A 12940-nucleotide genomic window follows, 5' to 3' on the forward strand; every position below is an offset into this window, starting at 1 on the left:
TCCTTTCCTTTCCTTTCCTTTCCTTTCCTTTCCTTTCCTTTCCTTTCCTTTCCTTTCCTTTCCTTTCCTTTCCTTTCCTCTTCTGCCCTCCCCCTTTTCCTTTTCCTTTTCCTTTTCCTTTTCCTTTTCCTTTTCCTTTTCCTTTTCCTTTTCCTTTTCCTTTTCCTTTTCCTTTTCCTTTTCCTTTTCCTTTTCCTTTTCCTTTTCCTTTTCCTTTTCCTTTTCCTTTTCCTTTTCCTTTTCCTTTTCCTTTCTTTTTTTCCTTTCCAAAGAGGAAAGCAGAGAATTGTTTATTGGTTTGCTTGATGAATTGCATGTTTACAGGGAGGCTCAGAGGAACCTCTGGAAGTAAAAAGCAGATGGGAGATATGGACTGATGGGAAATCTGACCAGGAGAGAGATAGAGGAGGGTGCAGGGAAATGTGCAGAGTCCAAAGACCGACTGGCACAGGGGATGAAATGCAACAAGAAAAAAAAGCAGGCAGAAGTGATTAGGCATGGAACACAGATAAGATATGAAATTAGAATTTGATTTGAAAAGCCAAAGAAACTTACTAACAGAGGATGAAGAAGGCTGGCCAGAGATGGAGCATGTGGTCCCAGGTGATAGAGATGAAAAGACTGGAGAGTTATAAAGCAAGAGGCCTGGTAACTGTGGGTTGTCAGGGAATGAAGTAATAAGGCTCTGAGGCTGGGGGAATAAAAATTATAATGAATATGGAAAGGGGGAATAGGCCCCAGGGGATATGTGTAAAGGGAGAGCAGCAAGGCCAGCAGGATCCTAATAACAGCAGTAGGCAGCAGGATGAAGGCAAACTGAAGGGAGAAAAGGGACAGGGACAGGGCCACAGAATAAAAGGGAAAAGAGCTGAAAGACAGGGGTGTGGCCCTCAGGTCTGTTGTCAGTGTGGGAGTTTGTGTCAGTGAAATGAAGGTTGCAGTCAGCAGGAAGACAGTGGCTGCCTGACACCTGAAGCAAGCCACAGACTCACGTGAGCACACAGGCTGCTTGAGGGATGAGGGTTAAGCAAATGTGAACATGAGAGTCACAAAAGAGAGGAGACTTAACAACAAATCCTCTAAGCACCTGTGGCAGGAGGCCTGAACACATCTCACCACTCAGGCTTTGAGTTTTTGGGGAGGACAATCAGTGCTTTAGGGGCAGACAGTTGGAAGGAAGAGAGAAGTGGTCCCTTTTTTGGCTGTACCCTCAGCCCAGCAGATGGAAACTTCCAGGAATAAAGGAGATAGACAAAGGGGATTCCATATAATATCCTGTATCTGAGATATATGTTGAAATATCTGTGAAATGTGTTGATGAAAGATGTCAGCAGAGACAAAACATGTTGGTGAGTAAGCAGGTGAAAACATTTTCCTACTAACATCCAGAAGAACACACTTGACAGTATTTGAGATGATAGCCACAGGTCCTGCAGGCCACACTTCAATTTTAGGTTATCTGCTATTGGACAAAGACAGAAGATGAAAATTAAAAATTCAGAAAGACATTCTACGATAGTCCATCAAAACCAATATCACCTAAGAACATCAGCGCTGATGATAACAAGAATATAAATTCTCCATCAGGTTATTACCATAACTTTTGAATGCCTTGAATATGCACACCAAACTGGAATGCAGAACTGGCAATGGAAAGAAACTATTGGGATGTTGATCACCTCCTTCATATTTTTATGGCTATTGCATTATGAAATGACTTCCTTTATAAGTAGTACAAAGTGAGGTTTTTGAAGTAGTACTGTGAGGTTTTATCTTACAGAGGAAAGAAGATACATAAGTGTGGTGTACTGTTATAATACTGTTCAAAAATGGACCTTTTCTGTCACAAATGGACCACTGCCTTTTCTCTCCTTGAGAAGAAAATAGCTCCTGAAGAGGATGGTCCTATTCTTTTTTTTTTTTTTCTTTTTTTTTTTTTTTTTTCTTTTTTTTTTAAGGACATGCAAATGTTCAGTCATTTTAGTTTCAACACTTGTCTGTAAGGAAGGCAAATGTTTAGTTAAGTTTTTACCTTACAAAACTTAAGACAGTCAGACATAAATGAATTTATGATCAGGATCCCTTTACAGTTCATAAACCTCTGGCTTGCTCCCCCTTTTATGTAAAGGGTCAAGCATGGTATAATCAATATCCTGTGCCATAAATTTCACTAGACCACAAGAGGGAGCAGCTTCCAGAGGTGCAGGCAGACAGGCAAAGAGGAAAAAACCTCCAATCAACAAAAATAACCACAGTGGAGACGCTCTGTGTCAGAAAAGAAAAAAGAAGTATTGGCACTCTCCTAGCCAGCTGGGTGGTAATTAAAATTTTGTGGCACATAATCAGCAGGCTCATCCTTCAGGCTGATGTAGACAACAGGTAGATATTTGCTCTTCACAATGACTCAGTTTAACAGGAAATTCCGTGTTAAATTTCAAACCTGTTCCTGGACTGATCTCGAAGACAGAAGTTGCAACCTTAACATCACAAGCTGAGTAAATGTAGGATCGCATCTCTGAAAAAGAAATACTCCTTTGAAGAATAATGCCAAGTCAAAACAATACCGTAAAAAATATTTGACACACAAAATTTCAGGCCATATTTCCAATCCATCTGCTTTATTTCAGCAGAACTTCTATAGAATCCGTACTTCAGGGTTGGTTTTCCTCATTTTTTTTTTTAAGGAAAAGCACCAGAAACAAATACAACACGCCTCACTGGCTTTCTCTAATCTTGGTGAATAAATCTGTTCACTTAAGCAAATTGCTGTGAATTCAAGCCTATTGCAATGGATCTCATCTCTTGCAAGAGCCATTAACACAGAAAGCTGGATTTTCTGCATCAGGTGAATCTGTGTGCCCAGGCAGGCCACTGCCCCTTTCACTCTGCTGCACAATCACATGATGAAGCAACATTTCTGGGTCAGGGAGGTAAGGGCATTATGTTGTGCAGTACCTTGAGAACCACAGACTTAACAAGTGGAGGAACATACTGGTCTCCCCTCATATCTTCATTGCTTAGAAGACTCCATCCCATTGTTCTAATGGGATGGAGTTACAACACTGATTAGTCCTAATTCAGTTAATAATGTGGTTTCAGGTAGAATTTCTCATCTTTCTGAACTTCAGCTTTCTTTATAACACATAACAATATTAACAGAATTTTTTTTCCCCTTGATTTCCCATAAAGCACGGGAAAGATTCTGTAGGACGCTGGTTTCTCAATAAATGTAATATCATTGCATTTGTAAACGGTGTGGCCACATGTCAGACTGGTGTCTCTGCTTCCTGCATGGCTGTAATGCCTGATTTCACACTGGATCACACCCATCCACTGGCAGCCTGCAGAGGGGCACTGTGTTTGCCTGTGATCCCTGACTCCTACAAAGAAAGGCACCAGAATTGGCAGAAGTACTCAATTTACACTGGCATCCTGTCTTTATTTGCAGTTCTTACTGCAACATCTGAAAGAAATGCAAAAGCCTGGGCAGTCCACATGCCACAGAACACTGATTCAGGCAAAGGATTCGTGCTCACATGAGGCATTAAATGTAATGGTAGCACCTAAAGACTCAGTTATCATTTTCTAGACCCCTGTGGCAAATTAATGGAATAAGAAAAGCAAGGATAGAGATGACAAAGGTGTTACAACTGAAGCTTGTGGTACCTTTGGGGATCCCTCTTCATTTCCTATACACACCATAGGACAGGTTTATCATATAAGAGATACACTTTCCTGGTGGGAAATGCTGAGGACAGCAATGCCTAAGGCATGCAGCAAGGATTCTCATCTACTGCTCCTTTTCTGGAGGAAGACAGTGAGGCTTCATTGCTACAGTATTTCAGGGAGGAAGGTCTATCCCTGTTCCCTGTTGCATGCACAACCACACTTAACTCAATGGTCCCAAGAGCAAAAGCTTACCTGAAGGCAGAGACTAACTTTCAAATTCTCTTTTCACTTGGTTCTGAGCAAGGAGCTGGATTCAGGTCTCCCATTCCCCAGGCTATCCCCAAATGAGCCTTCCTTCTCTTTAAGCCTCATAAATCCCTTAATATAAATAATTAAGTGTTCAGTGAGCCACACAGGGGAATCAGAAATGTAAGGGAGTGATTCTGCAGCCTGCTAGTTAGCATGTTCATCTGGAAAGTGGGCAAGTCAGGTTCAAATCACTGCTGCAAAGACTAGTTAATTATTCATGCAGAACAGCTTCAACGGGAGCGAGGCAGCGCAATTATCCAACAGATTGGCAGTGGATCTACTCTCCTAGGATGTGGGAGAGCTTAGTTCAATCTCCACTCAAAATCAAGGTGAGGGAATGGCTTTGGGAATGGCCTGCTACTTTGGAATTGTCCCTCGGAATGCTCAGTTGATTGGAGCATGGTGTTAATAACACCAAGGTTGTGGGCTCAGTCCCTGCATGGACCATTCACTTGAGAGTGGGACTGATCTTTGTAAGTGCCTTCTGACTTAGAATATTCTGTGATCTAGAAATAAAGCTAGTGCTAACAGTTTGGCTGTTAGGTGAAGCGCATGCATGCAGGTAATTCTGGTAAACTCCAATTCTCCTCCCCTTAGTGCACATGCTGCCCTAACATGAAAACATATCTGTTGAGGGTAAGCCTCACTTATTGTATAAAAATATTTTGTACATCAAGTAAATAATCTGTATTTCCTTTACAGGCAGTGGTGAAAAAAAGAAGACCAAGGACATTTTCTGAACGGAATTCATCTCACTAAGATAAAATCAGTGAAAGGATGTCTTCTGCAGAAGCTTTTGGAGATGGTTTTTGTCCAGTTTGGATGCAGATGTCTGTCTGGGTGGCATTCAAAGTCAGCTGAGAGAAGGCCCACTCGGGTTCCCGTGATGGACCTTGAGTCACGATGCATCAGGGGAGTGCCCTGATGCACAGCACTAAAGCAGCAGCAGAATCTCCCCTGGGGCCGTGAGAGCCCCAGGCCTTGCTAAGCGGCACATGCTCTCCTTGCAGAGCTCTCTCCATTAGTCATCTAAAATTGCCCCTTCCTCTTTGCTGCCTTATTTGCTTTGGTTGAAACACACATCACAATATATTCCACTTTCCCCAAGGCTTAAACACCAAACTCTAAAACACTGTTAGCCTGCAAGGAGGGAGTATAACTTAGCAGCATATGATTTGGTTTTGGTTTTAATCAGTTTACAAATTCTAAAGACTGGGACACCGTAATTCATACTGGAATGTCAGTAAATGGATGGGCATAGTTCTGCTTGGTGCTGTACTAAAAATGCCAGTAGAATCAATGAGTGGCAGTGTGCACATCCCACTGACACAGGCAGGGATCTGATCCACCCTGGATGCTTCTCAGAGCTCTCTAAGCTCAATGCCCTCCAGATGGAGAAGCCATGAGTAGAATGAATTTTTTTCATATTAAAGTAATAAAGTTACATTACTCTAGCCTGAATCATGTCTTTAAATGTGAAATTAGAATGTCATTGTCACCTCCCAGCAGGTGGGGCAAGGGGTTCCTCTTCACAGTAAAATTTCCTAGGGAAGCACACCAGGGAGAACATTTTGGCAGGACAGCCCCTGTAGAATAATATTATCCAAATGTGGAGGTACTTCTGGGTGATAAAGACTGTGAGCCTAATCAGTGAGATTATGGGTGTAGTACCTGGTTCAGAAAACATAATGGATTTTGGGTTGCTCTGGCTCCAAGAAATAGTGCACATATAGCTGGAAGTACCGATGGGAAGTAGTTAGAAAGGTTACTTTGACATGTAAAAACACTCTTAGGAAGTACTCAAAATCAAGAAAATAATCCAGAAAAAACCCACTCCAGCAGCTGCAAAGTTTTGCTTTGCTGTGAGTAATTACATACCAACTTATACATCAAAAACTTGTCCATGTCCAGTTGCCAGTGTCCACACAATCTCATGGTTTTGGCTTTACCAGGGCTACACAGTGGCTATGCAGGCTCTTCTGCAGCAGAGGTTATTCTCTATATTTGGTGCTTCTCTGCACCAAAGTCTGAGAGATGGGCCTCTCTCTTCACAGACAGTATGTGAGCATCTCATCCTATGTTTTGATTAAGAGATTTGAAGGCCATCAAAAGACAGCAAGCAGTAGCTTTGGTGGCTGTGTTTTAAGGAGAAGGACCCTGGCCCAGTTTGGGAGCAAAAGATTAAATCCCAAGTAATGAAAGTGCTGGGCTCCTGCTAGGAACAGCAGCTTGGACACAGCTCTGCTCCACACTTGATGCTGGTGACCTCTCTGTAAGGACCTCCCCAACTTGTCTGTGTCATTGTGGCTCAGCTCCCTGCAATGCCTCACTCCTTACAGACACTGGTCCTAGACTTTCACTGGGGCTCACTGATTCACACTGCTGAGGAAACTCATGCCTTAGGATTGTAGCTTTTATGTTTTTCATGTATTTGTAATCATGCAATTAACTTTAAACTCTATATAGAGTGTTAGCAACTGCTTTCCCATTTTGGTCAGATAAACAATTCCTCTCTAGGTCTGGGAATAAAGGACACCTCACTGTCAGACCCCAAGAAATGTACACAAAAGTGAGTGTGAAGGGGAGCAAACTTGGGAAAAATTACTTCATTACCTGAAGCTGTAATTGGAAGATTAACCCTCCAAATGTAAATGGACAAAACTTATAAAAGTATGAAAACCTGAGACCTGTCATCTGTTTTGGGTGTAGCCCTGGGGGATGCTTCATCTGCCCAAAATGTACCTGAAGGCCCTTCAATAAGTATAACTGCTTTTTATTCCCCTAATTTTGTCTGGTCTTTGTCTTTAGGTAGCCTGCAAAGGCATCAAAACAAGCTCCAGGAACCACAAAAAAAATGCCTTGTCTTGTCTTGTCTTGTCTTGTCTTGCCTTGCTTTGCCTTGCTTTGCCTTTGGTGATTTCTCTCCATCCATGCCATGCAAAAAATCGTGGAATACATCCATGTATTCCGTGTCTCTAATGCCCATTAGGATTCCACAAAGCAGTGCAGACTCCCTCAGCTACTAACATACAAACAGATGCTTTTTCTTGTACATATTTCTTCCTTTAAAAATGGTACTCACAGTAGAAAGGCACAATATGGGTTGCTTTTTTTGTTGTTTTTGGTTTTTTTTTGTTTTTGTTTTTGTTTTTTTTTTTTTGTTTGTTTTTTTTTTTTTTTTTTTTTTGTTTTGTTTTGTTTTGTTTTGTTTGTTTGGAGCTGGATAACATAAGCTGTTCAGCAGATGTGTTCAGGAAAAAGTTTGCCACTTTGCTTGACCTAAAATTTATGAACATGGGTGCACAATTTTACTGACAATAAATAGTAAACATGAGAATGAACAACATGAATGCAGGAATATGTGTACTTGATTTACAAAACTTAGTACACATCTCTTTTTCTGTTTCAAGCTGAACACACTCAATTATCAGTGTAATTACAGGGCAATGTTCTCTCTTCCACATCATGAAATTTTATTTTAGATTTGACCAATACACATGCATGGTTTGTCTGGTTTTTAATAGCTACCATATTGCTCATCCATTCTGTTAGTTGTACAATTTAATTTGAAATTCCCCATTTCTGCATGGTTCTCAAGTCTGGGTTCTTTTAAAGGTTCCTCTTGAAGGGAATTGCTACTTATTGGTAGCAGTTTTATTAGTTTAAATTCAGAGCTTTTTTCCAGCTGTTGTTCTTCAAGCAGGTAGGAATTGCCTCCAAAAGCATTTTTATATAAATGAAGTATCTCTTTTTACAATGGGTGCAAGAAGATGGAAATGTGCCTGGCATGACATTACTGTTATGTTACATTTTTCAGAGTACTTTATTCCATTCACTCCATTCCTTGCCTGCAAAAAGTAGGGAAGGGGATCTCTGTTCTTCCCAGATGTTATGTGAAGATGTCCTCTCTGAAACCCACTTTTTGCTAGATATCGTCCCAAAACATCCACCCTCAAATATCAGTAAATAATGTTTGTCCAAAGCATCTTACCAGCTTCTCTTGCAAATTCTTCCTGCTGTTACTTTTTATTACAGCATGCTGCACTGTGGTTCTGTGCTACTTCCCTTGGTCATGGCTGATATTGTATATAATATTTAATTTTCGTTGTGCAGGGAATCTCCTAGAGAGTGTTAGTGAATGCAAACCCACAAAAGAGATTGTCACTCTCGCCATCCGCTTATATGGGAATGGTTCTAGAATTATATGTATGTTTTTGCACAGTGATTTCTCTTCTGGACACAAGATCTTGAAACACAAGACCATCAAATGCTCTCCCATAACTTCTGTATTGTTTATTCTTTTGTGCAAAAAAGTTGCTCTGGTTTGTTTCAGTCTGTTTTTATGTCTTTACTTGATCTCATGTGAATTATCTTAGTTATTTCAGCTAGTTTTGTCTTAGGCTTATTTGTCTATTTGCTGATCAATAGCACTGATGCAACTGAGTCCAGTGCCAATGCCATGATAGTATCAGCTTGGTACCTGTGTGGTGACTGACTTTTAGCACTTCACAGTATATGAGAAGTCCATGGTTCTGGTCTATGCATCTTCCAAACTTTAATAGAAACATAATTCCTTGGTCTCATTTCAGTTGTGTCACCATTACTTTCCCAAACTATTTAAGATTTTATTTTTTAATCTTTCATGAATTAAGTTACAAAGCCAGATGTCAAAAATTATTCTTTGCCATATGTCCTATGCTCAGTGTGGTACCCTGATAACTGTTCTTCATTTATCTACTTATTTTGCACTGTTTTCCATGCTTCCCTGGAAAAAAAGTCAATTTTTCACAAATAAGCCGTATATACATACTGCATCAGAGAATGAAGTATTGCTCACAGCCATGCCTGAAGTCATTCAGTCAGACACAGCAAAGAAGCTGAACAGTGAAATTTATTTCACTTCTGGCGCCACACTAAGACACACGCTGAAAATACATTTGCATGAAATAACATCAGCTTTAACGATTCTACTAAATTACGAGCAATTCTGCATATGCTAGTAGACATTGCCATTTATGACAATAAATAATTATGCGCACACAGAGCTTACACAAATGCATAAATCTGGAACTCAGAAGACTACTGTTTTTTCCTTAGTTATGAGTAAGAGGTTTTTGGTTGCGTACTCAAATTATTTAAAAATATAGAGGTCAAAGAGAAAAACAGTGCAAAGTGGCAAGACAAATAACTACGCTCCCTCTGAAGTTAGTAAATTATTGTAAGATTTGTAATTTGCCCAAGACAGTGCTATTTTTAAGCAAACATTTATCTTGAGATGATAATCATCTACCTTGCAATGCCAAGTGGCTTTGAAGCTAAGCCCTCCATCTGTCCACCACTGCTTACCTGCTGGGCTTTTTGAGCAGTTTGAGGCCATTTAACTAGTTTTTTCTGGGAAAACCTCATGTGCACATCAAGTATTTCAACATTCTCCAGGATATACTCCTGTCCTGGGTTTTGTAACCAAAAAAAAAAAAAAGTATTCTATTTCATCTGTAGAAAGCAGTTGGGGGATGGTTTCTTTTTTCCTTTATCTCTTGTAACTCCACGGGGCAGGAGGGTGGATGCCTTCTGATAACAGCCCAGCTGTTAAACCAGGTGGGGCAGTGTTTGTGATCTCTGTCACCACTGCCCACCCTCGGGGATATCTTCTGTTCATGGGCCATTGAGGCTCACAGTGACTGACACATTCCATCATCCATTGGGAGATGCTCCACCCAGTGGGGAGGAGCCAACCATTCCTACCCAGATAAAAACTGAGATGTAGGAACACCAGGTAGCCTGTTCCCCACTAGATTCCTGGAGGAAGACTGGACCCATCTCCAACTTTCCCTGATAGATACCTGTCTTGCCAAATCCAGACACTCTCCTGCAGTGTGGATGAGCCTTGGAAGAATCTGCTCCCTTTGCCTCCATGTTCCCCATCTGCAACTGAGACATTGTCATGACCTGGGACAGCAAAAAGTCACTTGTTGACTGGGCCACAGGAGGAGAAGCCTGCACTTACACTGTCTGAGCACTGTCAGCACTGCTTATGCTGTCTGCCAGAACATGGTGAGGACACAGCAGGATTTAGGAATGTTTCATGGTTTTTCCAGGCTCAGATAAATTCAGGCATAGGCAACAGGAGACAAAGCCAAATAAGAAGTACTACCTTTGCTTTCAGGGCTTGCCTCCTCTTCATATTCACCAAGAAAAATCCCCTACATTTACGCTGGATTACTATGCATAAAATAATATTCCCTGCTCTGTGGAGGATTTTGGAACAAAAGGCATTGTTGTTTCCTATTTTAGAGAGTATTAACAGCAAGCTAAGAGGGAAGTTCCTGGCACATGCCCAGGGCTCTGCTGATTTCACAAGTCCACTTGCATACTCACACACTCACTAGACACCACCCAAACTCATCCTGGTGGTAAACAGTAGCAAGAGATACATCTACTCCATGGGCACAATTGTGTTACTCAGTGCAAAATACATTAGCAGTTATAATCTTCAGGCACACAATTCATGAGGTGACTTCTACCCATGCAGAAGATTAAATGTGGCTGAGCCATAGGAAACAGCACACAGTCCTGTGACTGACAAAAGAGTAGAATTCATCTTCAAAGTAATTGTATTATTCTCTTAGGGTTTAAGTCATGTGAAAATAATTTCAGAAAAATAAAACATTCAAAATTTACTGAATTTAGTATTATTATTGATTCCTACAGGTCAGTATTGACTCCATGACTGACACCCTTTTCCACAGTCATTCTTGATCCTGAGGAATATTTTGATAAAGGGAATGGAAATTCTGACCATGATGTCCAAGATCTATATCTAAGAAAGATAATGAAAAAATAAGAATATTATTCACCTATTGCTAGTGTACCAATCTATTGCAGTATTACCCACCTATTACTATCTTATTATTAGAAATGCTGAAGCTTGGTGCCAAAGTTGCTTAGGAGGCAATGGAAAACAGAAATCACTTTGGTTAATATTTTATATCATCTCTGTTCAGCATAGGCAGGCCTGAATTTGTTTTTCACTGAACATTTTCTCCTCAGAAATTCTTCCAGTATTACAATGACACACTGCAAGTTTGTGCAGAGAATTTAGCAAGCCTTTTATGTACAAGGAAATGGAAAGTTTTATATGTCTTATCCAGTCAATTCTTACAATTAACATTTGTGATTAACTGGAAGTAATCCTGTGCAGATATTAAAAATCACAGCTCCACTGTCAACACTGGTTAAATATATGGACAACTAGAATTGGAAGTTTGGTTCAGCATCAGTCCAGAAAAATACCTAGAATGCCAAGGAGATGAGAAGTAATCTGAAGCAGTCATGACTAGGAATTTTCTTAATTATAGATGTCTCTAAAACAAGAAGTCACAAAGGAAAATACAGAATCAAGAGGTGGGCCTTGTGTGGGCAAAACTCTCATTTGTTTCAGCAACTGCTTCTTAATATAAACCATTTCCACACATGGACCTCTCTCTCTGCATCTGTGTTTTTAATACCTTGCCATTTGCACTCATGTTCCTTAAGGCAAAGCTCTGTTTTTGGTTACACGAGCAGAAATGCAGTAGCTTTCCTCTGTATTAATATTAGCAAAGTGAAGAGCAAAAAATTTGACCTAAAACTCTGAAGCAGTTTTTATATGTGTTTTTACTGGTGTGTCAGCAAAGTATAATAAATACCCCTGCCAGCAGTTTCAAAATTCCCATGGAAAGAACAAGATTACAAAGCCTATGCTGAAAGGGATTGTTTCCAGCACTGTAACCAATTTCACAGCTGATAACACACACATCTACCAGATAAGCAAAGAAAATACATTTGTATGATTAACTGTGTCTCTCACGTACAGCGCAGAACATGAGTTGCAATTTTTATCTCTTAACTTTGGAGCTACCTAAATGCTTAATGGTGTTGTTCCCACATTATTCAACAAATTTCTACTGTGTTACTGTGAGCATGTCCTATATGCAACTGAGAATTTCGGATTGCAGAACATCAGAAATGATGTCTGAAAATCCAGGGGGAGACTACACAAGCCTTTCATATTAAATGTATTTCTCCTACATTCCTAGCCTGGAGTCTTCCCTAAGTGAAGTGGTGCCATGACAAGGAAGGTTTTGGTGACCCAGCTCAAAGTAAGCAACCTTCCAACACCGTAAAGGTCTGAATGGTTAATACTGACACAAAGAAGTAGTACTCAGGTACAGCTTCTCTCCTATGTGGAAAGGCTGGAAGAATTGGGATTGCTCAGGCCTTGGAGTGACCTAACCTTGGTCATCAATCCACTGCTTGAAGGGTGTCGTGGTTGCTGGGGGAGGTGAATTTTTTCAGGGAGAGGTAAGCAGGCCAATTAGTAATCAGCTTTCTGCTGGCACCTGGATTGGTCACTCGGAGGTTTGGACACGCCTCTGAGGACACAAATAGTTAAAAGCAGGACCCCAAGGGGGTTCGGCCTCTTTTCAGATCCTGGTTTCAGCAGAGAGACGTCTCCGGCCTCCTTTCCCTGCCCAGCCACGAGGCTGGGTGGGGGAGGGGAAACACGTGGTCGGCTCAGGTAAGCCGGAGCCCCCGGGGGGGGGAGAAGAGAGGGGACAGGACTGGAACTGAGCTGCCCCGTCCAGGATGGAGGGGTGGAAAACTGTGGAAGTGCCTTCTGTGTGTGCTCACCCCCCTCACGCCCCAAACTCCCAAACTCGGAGAAGGTGCCGAGCCATGTGGGGGTTTGCGGAGCCTGGGAGTGCCTGAGCCCGCAGCCCTGCCGAGAAAAAACTGTTAACCCTTGCTTGGCAGAAAGAAACTTTTCTTAGACATTGATTCTCATGACTGGTGATTTTGGAAAAAAGGAGAAGGAAGCGGCCTGGGACCGAGGTGATAAAGCACGATTGGAAGGAACCCGATGGGCAAAGAATGAGAGGAGTAGCCTTCGGAGCTGGACTTTTCTTGCATAATGTCAGCC

At 41.3% G+C, this 12940-nt stretch overlaps 1 protein-coding gene across 1 annotated transcript; it reads right to left on the reverse strand.

The window, feature by feature from the left end:
- Positions 1-33: 33 nt before the first annotated feature.
- LOC134564562 (putative uncharacterized protein DDB_G0271982) lies at positions 34-2513 on the reverse strand (the record flags this gene model as incomplete). The annotated part of the gene is made up of 3 exons (XM_063423454.1): positions 2441-2513; positions 1384-1462; positions 34-301 (listed from the first exon to the last, which is right to left on the reverse strand). Coding segments are annotated over exons 1-3 (420 nt in total), but the record flags the coding sequence as incomplete, so codon positions are not given.
- Positions 2514-12940: the final 10427 nt, after the last annotated feature.

This window comes from Prinia subflava, chromosome Z (genome assembly GCF_021018805.1).
Source record: "Prinia subflava isolate CZ2003 ecotype Zambia chromosome Z, Cam_Psub_1.2, whole genome shotgun sequence".
In the NCBI taxonomy this organism is placed as follows: domain Eukaryota; kingdom Metazoa; phylum Chordata; class Aves; order Passeriformes; family Cisticolidae; genus Prinia; species Prinia subflava.